A 25550-nucleotide genomic window follows, 5' to 3' on the forward strand; every position below is an offset into this window, starting at 1 on the left:
TCAGCACGAAGAGATGACAGGTGTTTCTCTGCCCACTTCCCCAGGTGCTCCACCTCCGCCATCAATGACTTGGATCAGGTGCCCCTCTGGCAGTTGACATGCGCCTTGGTGGCTACATTGTCCATGAGAAGCATTAAATGGTGGCCCTGAATGGTTGACTGGAAATGAAAAAGAGCTAGTCTTGCCGCTTTTAGCTCCAGCCAGTTTATGCTGTGCTTGAGATTGCTGGTGGACCACCTGCCCTGCACAACCTGATTGTTGAGCTGGGCTCCCCATCCGAATATGCTGGCATCTGTTGTGATGGTTAGATGAGCCATCTCGCAGAAAAGTCTGCCCTTGGATAGTGCAGGAGACTGCCAACACTGCAGGGGTAATTGAACCTTGCGAGGGACAGGAATCAAGGCAGGAGAGTTGCTGGCTTTGACCTTTTGATGGGGCAGGAGACACCATTGTATTTCCATGAGTGCAACCTCATCCATGGCACAATCGACAGGGAAGAGGTCAATTTGCCTAGGAGCTTCGACAACAGGGCAATAGACACACTTCATGAAGTCCGCACTTGGTGTACCATGCATCTGATGCTGGAAATCCGTTCCTGAGATAGGAAGACTTGGCAATTGGCAGTGTCTATTATGGCCCCAAGATGCAGCAACCTGGTGGTAGGAGTGAGGTGGCTTTTCTCCAGGTTGATGGAGAACTCATGGCCTTGAAGAGTTCTTATCATCACCTGGAGGGTCTCGGAAACCTTTTTGGCAAGATGACGACTGGATGAGGATGTCATCCAGGTAGGTTTGGAGCTGCACTGGACACGACCTCAGTGATGCCAGTACAGCTGCCAGGACCTTTGTAAAGGTCCTGGGGGCCGATGACAGGCCAAATGGCAGAGTCTTGCATTGATAATGGTGCCCTGCATAATAAACTCTCAGGAACCTGCGGTGAGCCCTGTGAACTGGGAGGTGGAGGTATGCTTCTCTGAGATCTATTGATGTTAGCAGATCTCCTGGTCTGATGCAGGCCAGTATTGACTGGAGAGACTGCATTTTGAAGCATTTGTATACTAGATGAGAATTTAATTTCTTTAGATCTAATATCCCCCTCCATCCTCCCAAGTTCTTTGGAACCAGGAACAGGATGGAGTAGAAGCCTGACCTCTCTTGTCCTGCTGGCACTGATTCTATGTCCCTATGCTGAATCTCCTGCTCCATTAGGGATCTTTTGGCTGGGGAGGAGGGGGGTGGGACAGCGGATGAAGTGGGGGAGTGACAAATTCCAGGGTCAGACCCAGTCGAACTGTTTGAAGTACCCACAGGTCTGACATGGTCTGCTCCCATCAGTCCTGGAACAGCTGCAGGCAGCCTCCGATGGGAGCCATCTGCTGGTTGTCACTTGTAGCAATGGAAGAGCCTGGAGCCTGATACGCCACGAAAAGGCAGCTTGGTAAAGGTCTGCTGGCGGCCCCATCCCGAAATGTCTGATGGTCCTGGGACCAATCAGAACCCTGAGCATATGGACAGTGGTACTGTCCATTGCTAGTCGATGGTTCAGAGGCACTAAAGGACTGCTTCCTGAAAAGCCCGGAACTTCTACGCTCCGCCTTCTTGGTTACAGAAGGCATGACCTTCTTTTTATCTTTATTTTCAATGAGGACTGGGTCCAAGGCCTCCCCAAAAAGTTTCGCTCCCTTGAAGGAAGCAGAGGCCAACTTCCACTTGGACCTCATATCAGTGTTCCAGTGATGTAGCCACAGGAGCCGCCTAGTGGTGATGTTAGATGCTAGGGCTCTGGAGGTGAATTTAGCAGAATTAAGAGTAGTATCCGTTGTGTACTCCACCACTGCTATAATTTTGTTTAACTCCTGTCTGGACTTAGTATTGCCCACGGGGAGTTTGCCCACCAGTTTGCCTGGTGGGTGTTATGACATGCCTTTTCCAATCTCTTATCCTCTGCCTTCAACACCTCTAGGAGGTCAGGTGGTAAAACAGAGGAGGGTGTGAGGGCTTGCACTGAAGGATCCACCTGAGGAAGCTTTAAAAGATCTTCCAATGTGGGATCCACTGTATAAAGTTTATAATCATTGTTACTAGGTGTGGCGAGAGTGCCAGGTTGCGCCCACTAGGGATTGTACCACATTCAGGAACAATTTGCGAACGGGCACAATTTCTTGGGGGACAACAGGCTCCTCAAATAGCCCTTCACTGGGATCTGACAGCTCAGTAGTGGCCAGGTTGGGAGCAGAGACACTCAAGCGGGTAGCGGCCTTGGCCTTATTCAAGATGGGTTTGAAAGAAGTATGCTTAAAAAGGCCAGCAAATGTTGGTTTATCAGGAATGGCCCCCTCATCCCCAGAGAATTCTTGTTCTGGCAGGACATCCTCATCCACAGCCAAATCTTCGCTATTCAGTGAAGATTGATGCGAAGGTGACCCCTGGGCCGCCTCCTGAGGGGAAACCCTACTGGAACTAGATCTGTGTGGGCACTTAGATAGTTGTTTAAGACCTTTTGCAATGCCCTGGGAAATGGCCCTGGCTATCACTCCTACATTTCCATGGACAGAGCAGTCCTCTGATCCTCTACAGGTGTAGCCTGTTTCGCGGGCTGGGGTAAAGGATGCTGGGGCGCCAGGGGCAGAACTGATGGGGCATCCTTCTCGGCCTCCAATGGGCAATGAAATAAGTCTGTATTGTCTGCCATGGATGGCCTAGGAGAGCCTGCAGAAACCAATAAGGCATCTGAAGAAAATTCCTGACCTTCCTCCTCACTATCCAACACCGTGACAGGGGCTGGCGTCTTGGATGAACTCCCTATGGCTTCCAGGGGAACAGTCACAGATTGGAGCTGGGCTTTTTCAAACTGTTTCTCTAGCGTCTTTTGGCGTCTAAGGGCTACCTTGTCTTGAGTATTGGCCCGCTTCTTACCCCCTGCCTGTTGTTGTTTGCTGAGAGCCTCTGAGGCTGCTTGCTAGCCTGCCTAGTAAATCCCCTGCTGGTTGAGGGCCTTGGCTGTTCTGAGTCCTCAGCTGCCTCTGCCATTGTGGGATTGTTGTTAAAATCCACAGCAAGCAATTGTAACCCCACTCACCACCAAGATAGTATGGTAGATAGCGTGGTGGCTGCTATGCAGAGAGAGAGAGAGAGAGTACTGAATTGATGAGCTGATGCTGGCAATCGATGACCTGTGCCGCGATTCAAAAGTCCTTCAGTGCCCTGCAGATTTCGCTAACTGGAGTATGACCCTAGAATGGCCATAAACTGCCCTGCCTTTGTAGTTAATCCACTGCCTAGACGGACAGAAAGACTCCACATGGTGATCTGACGAGAGCAATGTCCGTCGGGCGGCTCCGATGATAAGCGCAGAAGGCACAGTCTAAAATAGCTGCCGCGTTAAATGCTATGCAGAAACAGCCAACGTGCTGATAAGCGCAGGAGAATTGCAGTTTTAAATGGCCATTGCAACCATCCAGCCCCTGCGATGAGAATTCAAAGCGAAGTTTGATGCTAAAGGCTGGGAATGAGACAATGATGCGAACAACTGGGTCCTCACACCACTGGCCGCCACACAAGCCAAACAAGGGAATAATGCTAGCAGCTGGGTCCTTGCACCGCTGACCTCTGCACTAGAAACTGGCTTGATCGCGAGGGCGTCGGCACCACAAGCCACTCACGTCACCTTGCCGCCCAGACGACCGCACGCACCCGAGCTAAACCTGGGACACGTTGGCGAATCTACTGATGGTAGGGAAGACAAAGAAGGCTCACCAGACCTTGCTCTCTGTGAAAGAATAACAAGAAAAAAGACCAAATCTGGTCCAAATAGGGATTAATAACAGGAACCACTTGAAACATGTCCACTGGGCTAGACTGAAGTGAAAAAATCTGGGGTACCAGCAGCGGAGGCGTGACTAAAGATCTTTCAATTCAGTCCAGGGCAGCAAGACAGAATTAACCCATGCTTGGACTCTCTAAGCAGCACACAAGAAAACAATGATGCAGGACAGCTTACTTTTGCATTTCAGTCTTAAGAACAAATTGGACTTGAAAGTAAAAAGTTCAAAACATTAGGATCCTTACCCTATTTAAGTCCTACTCTTAACAACGGATATTTATTAGTAATTACATCTCTTTCACATCATAGTTTTTAAACTATCTTAACTGGAGAGATTTAATATTTGCAGAACTGGAATTCGTAGTTTACAAGATACCAGATAGATATATTTTTCTTGCATGGTTAGTCCTCAACTTACAACCACAATTGAGCCCAAAATTTCTGTTGCGAAACAAAACCATTTTAAAAAACAGATAAATAAGAACATTATTTTAATCTTTTTGAAGAAATATACACATGTATATATGAGTGGGTGTATGTATCTGAGCACTAGAAGAAATGCTTATGTGTGTATGTAAATGCATCAAACATACAGTTTAAACATACATGCACAAATATAAATGTTCCAGAACATTTAAGATCTAAATTGAATTATTGCAACACTAAAATAGAAATCATCTAAGTTATAACCACATAAGTCCTAATGGTATATTTCTTTCAATTACTGTAAAGCACAAGGGAAAGGCATATAAAAGTCATTTTAAAATGAGCTCTGAATTTGTTGTGCTGAAACTAATAAACAGGATAGTATAAAAAGTAGACCACTGCCCCCTGCAGTACTTTTTCAGAATATCATCCAGTATACTACTGTATTCCAATAATTATATTTATAGTATGCAAGTAAATTGTTCAAATATATCTGTCATATAGACATGTTTTTTATGTTTTACATATTAAACTAGAGGGAAGAAAAGTTGGACAGACCAAAATTGAGCTAATAATTCTAGAGTTTCTATGTATTATCAAAATAGAATTATTTTCCCCAGCTATTTCTAAAAATCTGATTTCAAGAGATAATGTATCTAATTACATTACATCTAATTACGTTGATACACGAAACTGTCATCAGACTTCTGAAATTCAAAATTGTTAGTTCATTAATGAATAAATTTAGAATCTACAAATAGCAAAAAAAAAAACCCAGAAAATTTACTTTAAACAAAAGTGCCCATGAATTTGAGTACTTGAATTTAAGCCAATATCATCCCATTATTTAGATCAATGATAGAACATTTATTTAACAAGAATGCTGAAAACTACATTCTGAATGAAACATGTTTGAAATCTGAAACAATGTTCAAGTATTGCCTAAACAAAAGATCTGAATATAAATCAAGCTCACACAGTGCCCCTGATTTTCCAAAAATTAATGAATCACATTTTGTAAAATTTCTTATAATTTTGATAATGGATTTGATTGTTTAATTATTAAGAGTATTCAGCCCTCCAAAAGGATATAATTCATGTAAATTCTTCAGTGTCTCTGTACCCTCTATATTAATTTGGACAAAAGTCCCTTTGATCCAGCTATATTGAAAAATTTCCTCTGAAGGACTTCAGATGGATCTTGCTGAAATACACTTCAAAAAATGTCACCAATTTCTACTAGATTTCTGGCTTTGCAAGGTCTGGTCATATCAATGACTAGATTTATTAAGAAGGAAGTGCTCTTCAGTGGAATTTTAGTCCACCTAGCATTTACTTCTTAGTCCAGTTTCTTTTCTTATTGATCCCTACCCACCATCCCTTTGTAATATAAGGCTGACACATCTAATTTTGCTCTGGGAATTGTATTACTCCACGCTACTTCAGAGTTTCCAGACAGCGCTACCTTGTGTGCATATCCTTCCAAGCAGGTGCTGCTGGCTGAATTCAACAAGGACCTTGCTTATTTTTCATTTATTTTAAACAAGGTTTAGAAAGTTGCTCAATTCAGACAATGTGACTCTGGGCAGCAAACAAAATAAAAAACAAACAATAAACCAATCCTTACCACCACCATCATATAACCGTAAACAACAAAGTGTGTGAAATGCAAAATATTAAAACATTTATTAAATTTATGTGGCTCCTTATTTCACACAAAGTGTGAAGAACATTAAATAAAACATACAATATAAATATATAACTATATAAAAGCAATAATTAAAAATGACCATTATTAAAAATATAAATTAAACACAATGATACTGCTACTTTAAAATATCTCTGATCTTCTTGGGACTCTCAAGCCTCATGACAAAGTCAGGTCTTCAAACACCTACAGAACATTAACAGGGATGGAGCAACCTCATTTGGGAAGGGGAAAGAATATCCCATAAGGTGCGTGTCACAGCAGGGAAAGCCTGCCTCTTGGCACTGCAAATAAAAGGCTCTTGCAGGCAGAACCCAAAGCATGCTGTCTGCCAGATGTAATGGGGCAGGTAGATGCAATTGGGGAGAGGAGGTTCTTCAAATGGCCTAGTCCCATGCCATGTAGTTTGAAGTGGTCCCAGAAGCAAACTGAAATCAATGTTGCTTATGTTTTGTTCTAGAAACAGATATGACTGCTTGTGCCATTCCTTCTGCATGGTGCTTACAGAATAATCAGGAATTGACTAGGACATGAGTGACTGTGAGCAGAGCATTCCAATATAGGAACGGGTACAATTGGTGCACAACACAAACTTATGCAATGGCCCTTCTATCAATTATTGCCACCTGTTTCTTGAACAATAATCATGAGTCCCAGAATCCATACCAGCTATGTCCGGAGCAAAGCAACCACATCCAGCATCAAAAATGACATAGTCCTAGAGGCATCCGATTCCAAAACCAAAGCTACCCAGTCTTGCCAGGGTTCAGCTGAAGCTTACTGTTCCCGATACAGATTGTCAGAGTCTCCAGGCACTAGCATAAGACATTTAAGAGTATAGTTTAATTTGCTAGGTACTGAAATATACAATGGATATCCTCAAGATGTTGATGACATCTTACTCTACAATGATAAATGAGCATCACACCCTGCAGCAAGTTACATAATAGCGGCTAAGGGCAGGCTAAGGTATTCTCCCCAATCAGCACCAGCTGGAATCAACCTTAAGGGAGGAGGCAAACCAGCCCAATTGTGTGCTTCCCATCCCTGCTCCTTGTGAGCTGATCCAGAAAGATATCATGATGGTACCAAAGGCCACAAAGAAACAGGGCAAGAATAGATAGATGATAAAAGATAGATGAGAGAGAGAGAGAGAGAGAGAGAGAGAGAGAGAGGGAGAGGGAGAGGGAGAGGGAGAGGGAGGGAGAGAGGGAGAGAGGAGAGAGAGAGAGAGAGAGAGAGAGAGAGAGAGATAGATATGGAGGAAGATAAAATCTGCATCCCTGTTTGACACTAATTAATTTTTAATTCCAGGCTAATAAGGGTTCGTTATTCTTCATTCTTCAACAAATTACCACTAATATCAGTAATGGAAAGCAAACATGATTTTGGAAGAAGAGAAAAGAGAAATTGAGCACAAAAGGGGTGGTGGTTTCTACCTGAGATCCCTGTTCTCATGGCAGTGGAGATAGCATCCAAGAATGGGTTAACTTCGGCCCGCATCCAATTGGACTGAGTCTACAAACTGTGATGTCACATTTTCTGTGGTAGCTCCTCCCAGCTTTTGACAAACGTGGTCTATAGACTGATATGCAGGAGAATAAAGCAAAACTGTCTCTCCTCTAGTACACTGTCTAACTTCAATCGGGACCAGAAGAAAGGGTGGGGCTGTATGTTATTTCCAATGACATGAGAACGGGCGTCTCAGGTAAGAACCAATGCCCATTCTCCAAAGTTGATGGAGATAGCATCCAGGAATGGGACATACCAAAGCCTGTCCTGTCCTTACAGGGGATGGGGGGTGTCAATGTCTGGGCTGAACTCCCCTGTACTGAATGGACCTGTTGTAATACTCGTCTGCCAAAGGCAGTCTTCACTGATCCGTATCTATTAAGTCTGTAATAGCGAATAAATGGGGATAGAGATGTCCACATGGCCACCCTACAGATCTTCTATACAGAGGCCTGAGTGGCCTAGGCTGCTGTGATGACTGCACCCTTGGTTGAGTGGGCCATAATGCATTGAGGAGAAGCCAACAAGTGGGCATGTAAGCTTTGGTAATGCATGACCTGATTCAACACCCACTAGACGAAGCCGGGGGGGGGCTTAGAACTGAGAAAGGCTGGTTGGAAAGACACAAATAATGCTTCAGTGTGACGAAAAGGATCTCCTGGTGTAAATGTGGCGAACTCGGCGAACGTCAAGGGTATGTGTTCCAACCTGTGTGCTGGATTGGGCAAAAGTTGGGCAGGATTAGTTCCTGTGTTCTGTGAAAGATAGAGTTGACTTTTGGAATGAAGATCAGATCGAGACGAAGGACAACTCTGTCTGAGTAGAATACACAGAGGTTGTGCTTGATGGACAAAGCAGCAATTCCCAAAATTTGTCTCGCTGATGTAATGACTACCAAGAAAGCCACCTTCAAGGTAAGATATGCAATGATATAGTCTATAACAGTTCCAAAGGTACCTCGGTGATAGAATCCAGGACATTGGGTAAGTCCCAGGTTGGGTACTTGTGGGCAATGGGAGGTTTGAGAAAACGGCGGATATGCGGATGATAAGGATTCGAAGGATTGGACGGTAAGGACCGATAACAAAGCCGCCACTTGATGGCAGAGGGTGTTTGGGGAGAGACTCTTTTGTAGGAACTCTGGAACATCCAGAATGGAAGCCAACAAGAGGATGATGTTGCTCCTTGTGCACCAGGTGAAGAAGGCCCCCCATGTGGCATCGTATATCTGGTTAGTGGAAGCATGCCTAGACACTTGGATAGTCCGAATGACATTAGAGAGGTTGGCCGCACTTAGGGCTGCCCACTCAATCTCCAAACGGTGAGCTGCAACCATTGAGGGTCTGGATGGTGGATTGACCGTTGGCTGAGTGAGAGCTTGGTCGGGGAGATTCACCATGGAGGAGCTATGGAGAGAATTACCAAATCCGTGAACCAAGGTTGGTGAGGCCAATGAGGAGCCAGGACAAGAAGCTCTGCCTCTTTCTCCAGCATCTTTCAAATGACTCTCTGCAGTAGAGGCAAGGATAGGAATGCGTACAGAAGCCGGGGGGGGGGGGGAACCATTGACAACAGAGCGCATCCACTCCTTCCGACCCTGGTGCAGCATACCTTGGTAGTTGAGATGTGTAGCAAAGAAGTCCAGAACTGGAAGACCGTACCTGTCGGTCAGGTCCTGGAAGAAGTGTCGGTGGATGCACCACTCTGCGTGGTCCACCTGAGAGGGATTGAACCAATCTGCCTGTATGTTGTCGACACCAGAGACGTGCTCTGCTTGGAGAGAAAAAAGATGAGTCTCTGCCCAACGACCCAGAAGATATGCCTCTTGCATAAGAGACCTGGCCCTCATCACGCTCTGGCGGTTGATATGCGCCTTTGCGGTGATATTGTCCGTGTGGACTAGAATATGGGAATTGGTCACTGGGGCCTGAAAATGCAATAGGGCGAGAGGTGCTGTGGCTCTCATAACAAGAGCTCTCTTGGCAAGGGCTGTGGACAACCACCGCCCCTGGTCACTTCTGGTGGAACACTGATATGAACAGATGAGCAGCTATTGTTGGCCTTCTGATGTGGGAGTAGAAACCATTGGAGACATCGGCTGTGGAGGCGAAAATGATAGAGAAACAGGATACAATCTTCCCCAGAAGATGGGGGAGCTGGAGCAGTTGAACACACCTTTGACTTTTTACCTTGGCAGCCAATTCCTGGAGACTAGCCTGTCACACTCTGGGGAAAGGAAGACCCTGCACTGCACTGTGTTTATGAGAGCCCCCAAGTGTAACAGGCGGGTGGTAGGAACGTGACTCTTGTCTAGATTGATGGAAAATCCATGCTCCTGAAAGACCTGGATGGTAATCTGGAGATTCCTGCTTGCCTGTTTGACTGATTTAAATTGGAGTAAAATGTCATCCAGATAGCATTGAATCCGGATGGGCCTGGAGCAGAGATGGGCTGCTATCACCGAGAGTAAGCTTGGTAAAAACCTTGGGGCCAATGACAGGCCGAAGGAGAGGGCCCAGTACTGAAAATGCCTCCCTGTGTAGGAGAAACACAGAAACGTCCTATGGGCAGAGAGAATGGGGATTGGAGGTACGCCTTTGTAAGATCAACCGAGGTGAGAAGGTCGCTGATAGGGAGATCAAAGAAACCCGTCTCATCCCCTGGCTGGAGGGGGGGGCAGGAGAAGACAAGTTGTCCTCACTGTCAGGAGATAGTTCCGCAGGTTGAGGTCGGTGGGGATAGGGATGGCTTGAAAAGGATGGGGGCTCACCCCATCCTGCGACTGATCCATGGCCTTTCTGGCCGCTACCTGTTTGGCCCTATTAAATTCTTTATCCAGTGCTTTGTGGTGACGGCTCTCCACTTGAAAAAATCGACCCTCTTCTGTAGCCAGACTACTGAAGGGCAAAGCCTGGGTATGAGGATCCTGAGAGGGTACTGGAAAAACGAGCACCTGGAAAAACGCTGTCCGGACGGCTTTGGGCGACGCGGTATCGGGCGGTGCTGAGAAGCCTGCAGGCGGACTCCCCCCCCTACAGACGGCGTGGGCGGCGGCTTCCAGCTGACGGACCGCCGCAGCTTGCCTTTCTGTGTGAAACAACGGAGCCGCTGGAACGTGAAGCCTCCCCTCCCTCCTCTTGTGGACGGCGGTTTCTAGCGGATGGCAGTTCCAGCGCTGTATTAGCTTATGTTAGATTGCTGCGGTCCTGCCTTTGTTCTGCGTGGCGCCGCTGGGCCTTTGAACTGAACGCCCCCCCCCCTTCCACCCTCCATCGTGGATGCAGCGCTCAGCTTTGGACCCAGATTGTCATGGTCCTATTTTATTCATGTTGCTGAGATGCTGGGTGAGCTGTCCTCAGGGTGGTTGGTGAGTTTGTTCCTGAGACGCCGTGGGCCGAAAGGTTAGGCTCGTTGCTGTTACTGCTGCCGACCAAACGCACCCCCTCTTCCATCTCACCCTTTGAACTTCTGACTATCATGGCCTGTTTTTCGGCTCATGTTGCTGTTGCCGCTGCTATCCGTGGCTGCTTTAGGAGCCCCCATTTTAGACGCTTGACTGTCCTTGCCTTTCGATCGGCTTTACCCCCACCTTTACCCTTAAGGCCAACATTTTGGAACAAGCTGGGATATTTGAATCCACCTCCAGCCTTGCTGAGACTCCCAGCCATTCTCCTGTATACCATCCTGCACTTGAACTTTGCAGAAAGAAGAAGGCAGGGGACGAATAGGACATGGGCAGGGGGCCTGCTTGGCACCTTCTCCCAACTGACATTAATCCTCTAACTATTTCAAACTTTTTAAACTCTGGGGCTCTGCCCCCTGTTGCTGGACTCTACAGAGGAGAAGTTCAAAATATTAAGTTTCCCCTCTCTTGCGCAATTTTTAAATCGGTATGATGAGTGCATGAGATTGTATGTGATTGAGTGAATGTCCCACTTTTACTATTTGTTACCATTGTACTTTATATGTTTTAACTTTTATGTGGGGACTGCTTGGGTGAGTGAATGAGTATGTCTGATTCGGAGGACCTGCCGGGGAAAGTGGGGGCCATTGGGGTGGTTGGGGGGACTACGCCCACGGGAGAGGGTCGGAGCATTGCGGTCATGACAGGGAGAGGCAGATATGGCGGGGACTTTAGGGCAGGCCATCATCGGGGAAGGAGGGCTCGCTGTGTCATAGAGATCCCTCCTTCCGGCCCTAGGAGTCCCACTCCAAGGTCAGATGGCGCGGGTGTTCAGGACCCTGGTCTCAGGCTGCTGTCGCTAAATGCCAGGTCTGTTGTTCATAAGGCCCCCCTCATCCGGGACTTGATAACTGATGAGGGCGCAGACCTGGCATGTATTACTGAAACATGGCTGGGCCCTGAGGGAGGAGTCCCCCTCGTCGAGATGTGCCCAGCCGGATTTCAGGTGCTACACCAGCCGAGAGCCCAGGGAAGGGGTGGCGGTGTGGCTATTGTAGTCCGGGAGTCTTTAGTACCTCGTAGGATCCCTGCTCCGGAGCTTGTCGGGTGTGAGTCCCTGCTAGTGAAGCTGGACCTCAAGGGTCAAGTGGGTTTGCTGCTTACGTACCTGCCTCCCAACTACGTTGCAGCAGCCCTCCCCTCGCTCCTCGAGTCAGTAGCCGAGCTAGCGGTTGAGTTCCCTAGACTTATAGTTCTGGGGGACTTTAACTTGCCTTCGCTCGGTGAACACTCTGATGGAGCGCAGGAGTTCATGGCTTCCATGACAGCCATGGGCTTGACTCAAGTAATTCGAGGCCCAACTCACTCAGCGGGTCACACGCTTGACCTCGTATTCCTCTCGGAGCAGTGGAGTTACGATCTTGGTCTGAGGGGTAATGAGATCATACCCCTGTCGTGGTCAGACCACTACCTACTGAGGCTAGACTTCCGGAGGCCAAACCCCCACCGTAGGGAGGAGGAACCGACCAGCTGGTTCCGCCCCAAGCGACTGATGGATCCTGTTAGGTTCCAGACGGAGCTTGGGGTTATTCCTGATACCCTCGCCCACAGTTCGGCGGAGACCCTCGTCGCTGCCTGGCACTCGGCAGCTTCGGAGTCTCTAGACCGGATTGCGCCGCTACGGCCCCTCCGGGTCAGCGGCCCCCGGAGGCCTCCTTGGTTTACTGAGGAGCTCCGGGAGGTAAAGCGCCGGAGGAGACGCCTAGAGCACTCGTGGAGGTCCGATAGGTCCGAGTCGAAACGGGCACTTTTGACAGCATGCACCAAGGAGTATATTCGGACCTTAAGAACAACAAAAAGAACATACATTGCCTCCTTGGTAGCGTCCGCCGAGTCCCGCCCAGCCGCCCTGTTTAGGATAACCCGCTCCCTCCTAAATAGGAGGGAGACGGGGGACTCCTTACAGGGTAAGGCTGAGGAGTATGTCCAGTTCTTGGCGGACAAAGTTGCCCGGTTTCGAGCGGACCTAGACTCCACCCCAGTAGATCCAGCCGAGACACAAGGAGAAAACTTGGCAAACCATCTCTGGGTTGAGTTTCAGGAAGTTGCCTCTGGGGATGTGGACAAGGCTATGCGAGCTGTGAGTGCCTCCACCTGCATACTGGACCCGTGTCCCTCCTGGCTGGTTGCCAACAGCAGTGAGGTGACACGAGGCTGGATCCAGGCGGTTGTTACTGCATCTCTTCGGGAGGGGTACTTTCCCACCGCGCTTAAGACAGCGGTGGTAAGACCCCTCCTGAAGAAGCCGTCTCTGGATCCAGCTGTTCTTAATAACTATCGTCCAGTCTCCAACCTCCCCTTTGTAGGGAAGGTTGTTGAGAAGGTGGTGGCTCTCCAGCTTCAGCGTACCTTGGAGGAAGCTAACTATCTTGACCCCTTCCAGTCTGGCTTCAGACCCGGTTACAGCACAGAAACCGCTTTGGTCGCATTGACTGATGATCTCTGGAGAGCTAGGGATGGAGGCCATGCTTCCATCCTAGTTCTCCTGGACCTCTCAGCGGCTTTCGATACCATCGACCATGGTATCCTTCTGCGACGACTGCGGGAGATAGGGGTGGGCGGCACTGTCTTGCAGTGGTTCTCCTCCTATCTCTCGGACAGGTCGCAGTCGGTGTTAGTGGGGGGGCAGAGATCGTCCCTGAGGCCCCTAACTTATGGGGTGCCGCAGGGGTCGGTCCTATCACCCCTACTATTTAACATTTACATGAAACCGCTGGGCGAGATCATCCGAAGGCACGGGATAAAATATCACCAATATGCGGACGATACACAGTTGTATCTGTCCGCCCCGTACCAACTCAATGAAGCGGTGGACGTGATGAACCGGGGACTGGAAGCCGTTAAAGACTGGATGAGAGCAAACAAGCTGATACTCAACCCAGACAAGACCGAGTGGCTGTTGTGTTTCCCTCCCAAAAATTTGACCACCATACCATCACTCAGGCTGGGGGGACAAAATTTAAACGCCTCAGAAAGGGCCCGCAACTTGGGAGTCCTCCTGGATTCACAGCTAACTCTTGACCACCATCTCTCAGCTGTGACCAGGGGGGCATTTGCCCAGGTTCGCCTGGTGCGCCAGTTGCGGCCCTACCTGAATCGGGAGGCCCTCACAACAGTCACTCGAGCCCTTGTGATCTCTAGGCTGGAATACTGTAATGTGCTCTACATGGGGCTGCCCTTGAAGAGCATCCGAAGACTACAGCTAGTCCAGAATGCGGCCGCGCGAGTGATCGTGGGCGCACCACGGTTCGCCCACATAACACCGATCCTCCGTGAGCTGCACTGGCTACCTGTTGGTCTCCGGGTGCACTTCAAGGTCCTACTCACCACCTATAAAGAGCTCCATGGTAGTGGATCTGGCTATTTGAGAGACCGCCTTCTGCCAATTACCTCCCTGCGTCCCATCAGATCGCATAGAGTTGGCCTCCTCCGTATTCCATCCGCCAGTCAGTGCCGACTGGCGACTACTCGGAGGAGAGCCTTCTCTGTTGCGGCTCCGACACTATGGAACAATCTCCCCGTGGAGATTCGTACCCTCACCACCGTCCAGGCCTTCCGCACAGCCCTCAAGAACTGGCTTACCCGTCAGGCCTGGGGATAATCTTATTTCGCCCCTCCCGAATGCTGAGTGAATGTTGAGTTTTATTGTCTAATTTACTCTGTGCACATTTCTTTTTTCGTATTGTCCCACACTCCCCTTCCTTTTTTGATTGTAAGCCGCCCTGAGTCCCCTCAGGGAAAAGGGCGGCCTATAAATAAACAAATTGAAATTGAATTGAAATTGACTTGTTGTGTGGCCTTGAAGGCCTTGGCTGGGGCTCCATTAACCCTGGTGTCGGTAGCTACCCTTTTCCTGGATTCCTGGAGGCCCAATGCGGCTGTCTGGCAGAGAAGGCCAGGCGGGTCTGATGAGAGAGACCATCCCCCTCTGGGATTGGAAGCCATGTCAGGGCAATTTGGGGCACCACCCACGGGCTAATGCTGCTAATGAAAGGCCAAAGGGCTTTGTCACTGACCATCTGTGATGTTTTGCTGACTTAAAATGGCCACCATAGCCGCTTCCTGCCAAAATAAAATGGCCACCGGGGGTTTGGCGTCTCATCAGTGCTGAGCGAGGCTTCCAACAATTGAGCGGCCTCCGCGCGATTACAAGATGATGGGGGTGACGTAAGGCAGAGGCCGCAGGGTTTCCACCTGTGGGCTTGCCTCCTAGCCTCGGCAGTGCCAACAATGCCAGAAAATACCCCAGATAGAGCACTCCAGTACTAGCTTGTCGCACAGCTCCCCATGCATGATGCAAAGAAATTGCTTCATCCTGCAGTGTGGGAAGAAACCCCAATCCATCAGTAATCTCCCCCTGCCTCTCAAGATGTTAATAGAGGAGGCATAGGTAGAATCAGAAGTAGGCAAAAGTAGGAATTACCCTAAATAAACTCTAAAGGTGGAGGAGAGAGCTAATTGCACATCCAGTCCAAGGATAGACTGAGTCTAAAAGTTGGGAAAAGCTATCACAGGAGGTGTGACATCACAATTTGAAGACACAGTCCGATTGGATGCTGGACGGAATTAACCCATTCCTGGATGCTATCTTCACCAACTTTGGAGAATGATTACACAGAAGTGGGAAGAGCCTACAACTAATTGATAGGCAGAAAAAGAGACTTAGAAAGGATTCACTCTTACTGGTCAGGTAGCTAAAAAAGACAGCAAAAGATTTGTACTTTCAGACTTGCAAAATTCTGTTAATGTAATAAATAGAATTTGTTCATCTTATGTTTCTTGATCTGCTTGGGATACTAAAAGTATTACATTCTGTAGGTAGATATTTTAATCCAGAGTGTAAAAAACTTGATTGCAATGATTATTCTTTAGGAGGTTCTACTTTTTCTACTTATTAAATCAAATTATGTTTAAGATATTAATATTAAATAACTTGTATTTACTGTCTCCAATCTATGCTCAAGGACTTGGTCATAATTTCAAATGAGTCAGATTTAATCATCCTTCAGAAATTATACTATTCTCACCAATTAAGATTTAACAATATTTAAGATTGATCTATGTCAAAAGGAATTGCATATTTTTGTTCTACAAAACTCCATGCTATTAAAAATAACAGCTTTTATGAGAATCTTAAAAACTTGAAATAATGACTTTGGATTTGGACAACGTATTTCAGATAAACTCTTTGAGACATTAAAGGCTTTGTCTTTCTATTTCAGCTATGCATCTTTCACAACAAATGTTACGTTAGTTTATTATTCATATTTTTTAAGGCATGCATAGTGTGAAATTAAGAAACTAATTCCTGCTAACACAAACAATGGAAAACTAAACTAGATCTTTGGATAGTAAAGGTAAGTAACAAATATCCTCTGACTGGTTTCTACTCCAACCTTAACAATAAAGCCACCTGGATGGCACCTTGAACCAGTGACTTAGCAATGAAGCAATGGCGAACGACTTCCCCAAAACTTTGTAAGAAAGCTGCAGACTTGTCTAGGCAGCCATCAGAAATCAACATTGAAGAAAATTGCTCCACCCCCACAAAAAAACCCTGGCCCCAAACCTAAATAACTTTACTAGGGACTAAGAGCTTTTCTTTAAATCATTTGAATTTCAGAGTTAATTAATTCTGACTCTATTAGTCTTCTGGAAATCTCTTAAAATAAGTTTTTCTAACAATCTTGGGGATCCCATGGAAATAGGGAGCTGAGCTATGGTTATATTATGATAAAGTTGTTGCTTCATTCTCCCACAATTTTATTTTATATTTATTTTTAATGCCTGTTTTGACTTGTTTTTAACTATTCGTTTTAATGCACACTTCCCACAATCACATTTGTGAACTGGGTGCTATAAAGACTGTTCTTTAAGTAAGATGAATCAACTGTAAAGTGCAGTGTTTTTAATTCTTCTTAGGATCCTTTCCTACTTTTAAAAATTATAGGATTCCAAAAAACATTGTATTAAAAATAAAAATTGACGCATTCACTGCTACTACTGCTTTTTTTTTTTGTTCTTTCAGTGATAAGAGTGAATAAAAGTTCTAACCACCATCATGTGGAATAAAGATTGGGAGGAAGAGAAGAATCCTGCTAGGAAAAAATAGGTTGAAAAGATGAAGAAAAAAAAAACTTTTGAAAGAAATTAGAAACAAAACTAATATAAAAGACAGATTGAACTTTATAGAAAAAGGACTATAGCTCGATAGATTAACAATATATAGGAATTAAGACAACAGAAATAAAGAATTCAGCAATAAACAGATATATTGGAGATATAGGATAGAAAGAATATAGTAAAACTGGATTTTAAAGAATATAGTATGCACAAGGAGTATATAAAATAGAAAATAGTTTTATTAAAGTCAATTTATAAACTAATTAAAGACATTTATTAATTTACCATTCTATTTTTTTTGAACTATACAGATAGTTTTTGCTTAGCAACTACAACTGGAACCTCAATAGCTCAATGTTGTGGAAAAGAATGTGACCAAGAGGCTTACAATCTTATTTCCTCTTTGGTTAAGCAAAGTGCCACATTAATAAGAAAAAAAAATCATATAATCCATGACTTATGATTTTATTTCCATCTTCTGTAGTCTCTTCTTGTTTCAAACTGGTTGCAAAGCCTGTAAATGATCACATGACCACCAGACACTGCAACAAGTCATAAAAGTGTACTCGTTGAAAAATGCCCAAATAGTGATCATGTGATAACAGGACAGCAGGATGATTGTAGACATGATGACTGGTCACAAAGCTATTTGTTTTACACTGTTGTAACATCAATCAGTCATTAAATGAGACAGTTGGTAATTGAGGACTAACTTAAAAGTCTCCTTCAAAGCTACTATAAGGAGATATAAAAACCTAACCAAATATCCAAGTTTCAATTTTTGTATCTGTTGAATTAAGGTCAATATGGTTATGGATGATTCAGGAAGAGAGTCCACAAGAGACGACATAAACATAAAGAAGATTTTTACAGAAAGTTTTGATATGAACATCTTCATATTAGTCTTCCTAATTCTCTATAATATAGCTGCTAATTTAACTTTCTTGTATTTGTGTGGGAATGTGGAAGAGTACTTTTTAGCAGTGTTATAGTGAACTTTAATAGCTACAGCAATGAAAACAGCAAAGACAACAAACAATTAAAGAAGCTAAAAAAGCAAAGAACTGAAGAGCCTATATGCCCATCTTCCTCAATCTGGGTTGAGTAGCAAAATATGAAAAAATTCAACTGACATTACATTTGCTCTGAAACAAAACTCTCTGGACAATTAGGAACACTTCTTTATTAAGGTTATCAATCACATGATTTCTGTTCATTGAGGGAAAGCACAGAGTTAGGAGGATGAACCAGTTCAATCTCTATAAAACACTGTGAAGTTTAAAACTTTGTGAACTCTTGGACAACTGAATGAAAAAAGGAGAAACACAAAAAATAGAACGAGGGACACATAACTAAGGTACATTAACCAACAAATAACCCGAGCCAAATTTAGAAAAGCTAAGAATCAGAACAAAATAAGACTTGCAACAAATGTCAAAAGTAGTAAAGTTTCTTTTAACACATAAAAAACAAGCAAAAAAGTAAAACTAACAATTGGTCCTCTAATGGAAGATGATGGCAAGGAAGTAACAAGCAGTAGAGAGAAAACAAAACTACTTAATTCATTCTTTGCATCTGTCTTCACACAAAAAGATAATACAACCCAACTTACCAAAAATAGAACCATAAAAGAGAGGCTAGGACCGCAAATTAAAATAAGCAAAAATAAGATAAAAGAACACCTGTCAGCTCTAGACAAATTCAAATCATTAGAACTTGATAGATTACATCCCAGAATTCTGAGGGAGCTGGCAGACATGATCTCTGAATCACTGAAACTACCTGAAGACTGGAAAAAAGTTGATGTGGTTCCCATCTTTTTTTTAAAAAAAAGTGGGGGGGGGAGATCCAGGAAATTAGACCAATCAGCCTGAAATCAATACTTGGGATGAACTTGGAAAAGATAATCAAACAAATATGCGAACACCTAGAAACAAAGTTATAATCAGAATCCAAGTCAGATTTGTCAAAAACAGATTATGCCAAACAAATCTTATTTCATTCTTTGACAAAATGACTAAATTAGTTGATCAATGAAATACTGTGGACATAATAGATTTCAGTAAGGCATTTGACAAAGTAGACCACTACCTGTTTTTTGGTAAGCTAGAAAAATTTGGGACAAACAGCAGCACCATCAGATGGATTTCTAACTGGTTGATAAACCATACTCAACATATAATCCTTAACAGAACTACAGGTGAAACTCAAAAAATTAGACTATCGTGCAAACGTTCATTTATTTCAGTAATGTAACTTAAAATGTGAAACTAATATATGAGATAAGCCTCATTACATGCAAAGCAAGATAGTTCAAGCCGTGATTTGTCATAATTGTGATGATTATGGCATACAGCTCATGAAAACCCAAAATCCATCATCTCATAAAATTAGAGTATTACATGCAATCAATAAAACAAGGATTGTACATAGAACAATATCGGACCTCTGAAAAATATAAGCGTGCATATGTACTCAGTATTTGGTTTGGGCCCCTTTTGCAGCAATTACTGCCTCAATGCAGCGTGGCATGGAAGCTACAAGCCTGTGGCATTGCTGAGGTGTTATGGAAGACCAGGATGCTTCAATAGCGGCCTTCAGCTCTTCTGCATTGTTCGGTCTCATGTCTCTCATCTTTCTTGGCAATGCCCCATAGATTTTCTATGGGGTTCAGGTCAGGCGAGTTTGCTGGCCAATCAAGCACAGTAACCCCACAGTCATTGAACCAGTTTTTGGTGCTTTTGGCAGTGTGGGCAGCTGGAAAATGAAGTCAGCATCCCCATAAAGCTCGTCTGCAGAAGGAAGCATGAAGTGCTCCAAAATCTCCTGGTTGACGGCTGCGTTGACCCTGGTCTTAATGAAGCACAATGGTCCAAAGTCTGTTGCTCCTTGGTCCAAAGTCCTCTTTTCTGATGAGAGCAACTTTTGCCAAAAGCACCAAAAACTGGTTCAATGACCGTGGAATTACCGTGCTTGATTGGCCGCTCCATTCTTCCTCCATACTCTGGGTCCTTGGTCTTCAAATGAGACGCAAAAGTTGCATTATAATTTTCTGAGATGGTGGATTTGGGGTTTTCATGAGCTGTATGCCATAATCATCACCATTATGACAAATCACGGCTTGAACTATCTTGCTTTGCATGTAATGAATCTTATCTCATATATTAGTTTCACCTTTTAAGTTGTATTACTGAAATAAATGAACTTTTGCACGATATTATAATTTTTTGAGTTTCACCTGTATATCCACATGGAAAGAAGTAAACAATAGGGTATCCCAAGGTTCTGTTTTAGGGCCAGTACTCTTCAATATCTTCATAATGATTTAGATGAGGGAATAGAAGTGAAACTCATAAAATTTGCAGATGACACTAAGCTGGAAGGAATAGCCAACTCTCAAAAAATAAGCTCAAGGTCCAAATGGATCTTGACAGACTTGAAAACTAGGGATTGTGGAACAAAATGAAATTCAATGTGGATAAAAGTAAGATTTTACACTTAGGCAAGAAAAACCAATTGTACAGGTTCAGACTAGGTTAAACTTGTCTCAATACCAATAACTGTGATAGAGATCTTACAGTCCTAGTGGACAATTCCTTATATATGTGCCAGCAGTGTGCAGCCACCGCCAAATAGGCAATGCAATCCTAGGCTGAATTAATAGAGGGACAGAATCAAGATAATGTATTAGTACCGCTTTACAAAGCCTTAGTAACAACACACTTGGAATACTGCATCCAGTTTTGGTCACCACAATATAAAAAGGATGTTGAGACACTAGAAAGATTGCAGAGAAAAGCAATATAGATGATTAAGACTTATATATCACTTTACAGTGCTTCACAGCCTTCTCTAAACTGTTTACAGAGTCAGCATATTTATCAAATAGGAATTTGTCTTTATGATCTACCTATGTTACTATAAACATTTTGTGGAAAAAAACAGTATTGCAAGCCGTAATATTAAAGCATGACAAACAAACGAGGTAGAAATTTTTCTCCCCCTTAAATTCTAAGCTTTCTCCAGACATTGCTTCCATGGTCTCAAGGATCAACAAAAATCAATTGCTAGTATTACACTACCATATAAATGTTCAAGCATAATACAGAGTATACAAATAAGGTTTACTGATTATACTATAAATTAAATTACCAAAGTTTCATGATAGCAAGTTCAATTTCAAGGTAATGATTCCTCTTCAAAACTCCTTGCTGTTAGAGTACAAAAAACATCAAACTATGTCCTTTCCTGCATCCACTTTAGGGGAAAGCATACTATTTTAATGTAAATGATGTTGTTGGTTCCTAGCCAGGAGACTAAGTAAAGTACTTACAAAAATCTCTGATTTAAAAAAAAAAAGAAACATCAATTTGAACTTATGTTTTGCAGTCAGCATTTTAAATCAACATTCCAGTTCAAACAAAAGAGAAAATTTATTTAATATACCAGAAATATGTAAATGAAAAGAAAGAAAAGGGTAGGTTTAGATAGCATTTATACTTCTCAATTCCTTGCCTACTAACATCTATATTTTAAAAAATTATGAAATCTAAAACAAGTTACTTAAGGCTGTATACTGCAAGTCCATGGTAATTATTTTGTATACATATCACAGACACAGCATCTTATTACCTATATTTTATATTCATCAATATTGGTAAGATTGCTATACTGCTGTATTCTACCCAGTTTTAGAGTACTATATAACATAAAACAATTAAAATAAAGGGAAGAGATTCTATCATATGCCATAATGGCACAATCCAAAAGGACAATCTTAAATCCCTCAAATGTTCCAGAATTAGGTTTTCATCACTCTCTGGAAACTCATCTGGGTGATGGTGGTCAATATAGAGGAGATCAAGTTATTCCATTAGAAGCAAGCCATCATTGGGAAAGCCTGATTATGGAATCATACAGATGATTAGGTATAAGGCTTCATAGTAGGATTTTCTTCTTAATCTTATGATTAGGCACTCTCTATGGAGCAGGTGATCTTGGAGATAATGAAGCCCATGCAGCACATTTAAGATAACCAGCATCTGAATTGGATCCAGAAGCTGATTGGTAGCCTGTGGAGCTCTTCCACGGAAGTGTTAAATTGGAAAATCTAGAGGTATGCATCACTGTAAATTGAGCCCACTTAAGCAAGAACCCTAAACCAATTTGCAATGCATTGAAAAATAATTTATCCCCTCCCTCCAAACTTTATATTGACAAATTATTTCACCAAGGAGTTTTCGGTCACTATTTAATAGTAAGGGGAAAATAACAATGGAAAAAGGTCTAAGCCCTATGCTACCTCAACCTTTCTTACCCATCTATTGGAACAGATCTCTCAGGAAGCAAAACCACTGGAAAAAGATGGCATTCAACCACTACAAAACATTATTTTAATCTATCTTTTTACTGCATGTCATAATGCACAAACTCTTTTAAACAAACATCATTTGAGTTTTAATATCTATGGAGATTCTCAAAAGATGCTTATTCAAAGACACTGGAGTTCCTTAGTTTTTTTCTTGAAGTTTCACTTCTCATCCAAGGAACTTCTTCAATTCTGACTAAATAGTGGGGAAATGTAGGATTCATATTCTTTGCACTCAATTGATCATTAGCACTCTGAAGGTTAGTAGTTAGATCTCAGAGTCATTGAGGTCACTTGGAGGTTATATGTACCCCCAGAATCACCTGAATCAGAGTGCAAACGGCTGTGGAATCTTTTAGAAACTGCTGAAAGGATTGTGTTGTAGACCAGACATAGGTGGTGGTGTATCCCTCTCCCTTTATTGATAGAGGGATGTTCAATTTTGACATAGATGGCCTCTTTTACCCCTCCTTCAAACCAGTGGTCCTCTGTCCAGAATGTAGACTTTGCAGTTTTCAACAGAGTGACCTTTGTCTTCAAATGCAGATGGACTGCCGAATCATGTCCTATGTTGTGCATACATACATTGTAACGATAGATTGCTAAATTGCATTTCTGTTAAGCTGTCAACTGACAATGGGCAAAACCAAGTACCAAAACCAATTATCTGGGCAAGATTAACCAAAGAACCTGTTCAGACACACTTCCCCCATATCTACAAATAGGCTGTCCAGATACCAAAACAACAAAATACAAGCCAACGGACCACCAGAAAGGATGATTAAGATTGATCTTTTGACAATCACACACTAGAACTGGTATGTGCACAATGATTTAAAAACTTCGTTAAAAGAAATTGGAAACAGCTACATGAAACATAATTAAATAATTCTCAGCAAGCAAATATTTAAAAAGGGCTCAAGCATGTTGGGTAGCAAAGAAGTAAAACCGGAAGGCTTGAAATAAAACATACAAAAAGTATAGTTAGGATAAATGAGGATTTCTGACATGTAGTAAGCTTATTTACATTTTTTAAAAACAACAAAACCCTAAATATGCATATTAAGAAAAGCAAGCCGATGTTTCCATTAACAAAAATACTTAAACCCAAAAAAATTAAAAGCTACATTAATAATTTGTTTGGAATTATTACATTTTTAAAAGTAAAAAGAAACCTTGATCTCTCTGTCTATTTTTCGATGGGCAAAAATATAGTGATATCGATGCTGTAAATATGATATTGGGTTATAAACACTGACAAACAGAAAAACAATATAGAGACTCACTTTAGCTTAATATCTGGAAAATGTGAGTTCAAATCCTTGCTTCATTATTATTATATCATATCGGCACTGGTAATTCACTAAATCTCAGTTGGATTATTCTTAGCTTTCATGAAACCTTAAATATCTCAAATCTGAGGCCAATATACCTACTGTACAGTTGCAACACCTTAAAATGGATAGGACAGAATGAAGGACCCATGTCAAAGTAGGAGCTCCATTTTAAATATATCAGGCTCAAAGGCAGATGCACCTCAACGTGTTACTTCAGCCTCTTGGTGGAAAAACAACGTTTGTAGCAGTCTCCTTCCCTAACATTCAGCAGCAGCCTATGTTTCTAATGGAGGGATGCCCAAGAACACCTGGCTGAACTCGGAGGTGGGGGTGAGGATAAAGGAGACTACATTACCCTTCGGTCGGATCCACTTTTCTCCTGTTTTTCGGCGACATACATAGGAGCAGCCGCTCTGAACATAACTACGGAGGGCAAAAGGTCATCGCTTTAGGTCCAGTCTCCGTAGCCCTGGCGACTACACAAAAACAGCGCACCTATCCGAGGTCCCAACGAGACACACTGGGCTGGGGAGAAAGGGGGCGTGCGCCTGGGGCGTGCACGCGCGGCAGCTCTGGCCTTGAAGGAATGAGAACAGGCGGGACCAGAGAAGAGAAGGGGAAGCGGCTGGCTACCACCTGTTAGGCCCAGGCAGGGGTAACCTGGGAAAGAAGGTGGGGTCTCGAGGGGAATGGGAGGGTGCGTGAGAACAAGAAAAAGGAAGGGGGTGTGGATTCAACAGCCCGCCACTCCTCGCCGTTTTCCCTGGCAGGCGGGCGCGCTTTCCAGCACCTCCGCCGGCACGCACGCCATCCCTCGGAAGACAAACGCGGTCGTCCGTTCCCCCCACGCCGCCACTACCTCCTCCTTCTCTTCTGCCACGCGCTCCCGTCACTAAACCTGAAACCGTTCGGCGCGGCAGGGACACCACAACCCCACCCACCACCAGCCGTTCCCAATGCCGCCATAGTGCCTCCTTCTCCCTCCCCCCCAACCCAGCCTGTCACCTTCTCCCTGGAGGGAAAACAGGCGGCCAGGCTCGCCCCCTCAGAAAGACTAAAGGAAGCGGAACAAGGCAACACCGTTGATCCTCCGCCCGAGGAGCATCTACCTGCTCGCGCAGCTCGAGGAGAACCATAGTGAGGCGAGGTGAGGCTACCCCGCCTGAGGTATCCTTGTCCTCCGCCGTTTCAGTCACAGCTCCGGCTCCTCACTTCCGCCAACGATTCCTTGCCCAGCAGCCCCGCCTCCTCCCGTGTCTGGGCCGCGCAGACCGTGCAGCAGGTCCCGCCCACGGCTCCACCTCCTTCGCGTCTTCCAGAGGTCGCGGGTGCGGGTTCCGCCAAGTGCGCGGAAAGATCCGGAGGGCGAAGGTGGCGGGGGTGAACCTTTCACTCCTACCACTTCTCCAACGATCTCTAGCCTTCCCCGGAGTTCTTCCGCCGAGGGACAGAAACTGAATTAATCCCTCCTCCCTCCCCTTTTTATCGATGCCGCTTCTACAACGTCCGTCATTCTCTAAAGCTGATTGGGCAGCTCGGTGTGACGAAAACATACATGCTCGCCCACAGACGTATATAAATAAAAGCAAAAGCAACGGTGATTGGAAGAGGGAGAGGGGTTCTGATGGGAGGTTTAATGTGATTGGTGGGAATTAGAAGAGCGAGGGAAGAATTAGGAAAGCGAATACTCGAAAGTGGGGAGGCTGTTAGGGTAAGGAGTTGCGGGGGTCTAGACGTTAGTGTGGTGGAGGCTTGTTAAAATCATGAGGTTTCATCTTGGAATAGGGCAGT

At 44.3% G+C, this 25550-nt stretch overlaps 1 protein-coding gene across 2 annotated transcripts in view; it reads right to left on the reverse strand.

Moving 5' to 3' along the window:
- ANKRD28 (ankyrin repeat domain 28) overlaps positions 1-25011 on the reverse strand; it is a 94858-nt gene extending 69847 nt beyond the window's left edge. The window contains exon 1 of one of the 2 annotated variants that reach the window (XM_014061515.2): positions 24869-25011. In XM_014061515.2, coding sequence (XP_013916990.1) covers positions 24869-24895 — 27 coding nt within the window. In that variant the 5' untranslated portion in view covers positions 24896-25011. Of the gene's footprint in view, positions 1-24114; positions 24139-24868 lie in introns of those variants that run through there. The other variant, XM_014061514.2, reaches the window with a different exon arrangement.
- Between the last annotated feature and the right edge of the window lie 539 nt (positions 25012-25550).

Source organism: Thamnophis sirtalis, unplaced genomic scaffold (assembly GCF_051295495.1).
Source record: "Thamnophis sirtalis isolate CommonGarterSnake01/CBP01778 unplaced genomic scaffold, rThaSir2_p1.2 scaffold_4, whole genome shotgun sequence".
Lineage (NCBI taxonomy): Eukaryota > Metazoa > Chordata > Lepidosauria > Squamata > Natricidae > Thamnophis > Thamnophis sirtalis.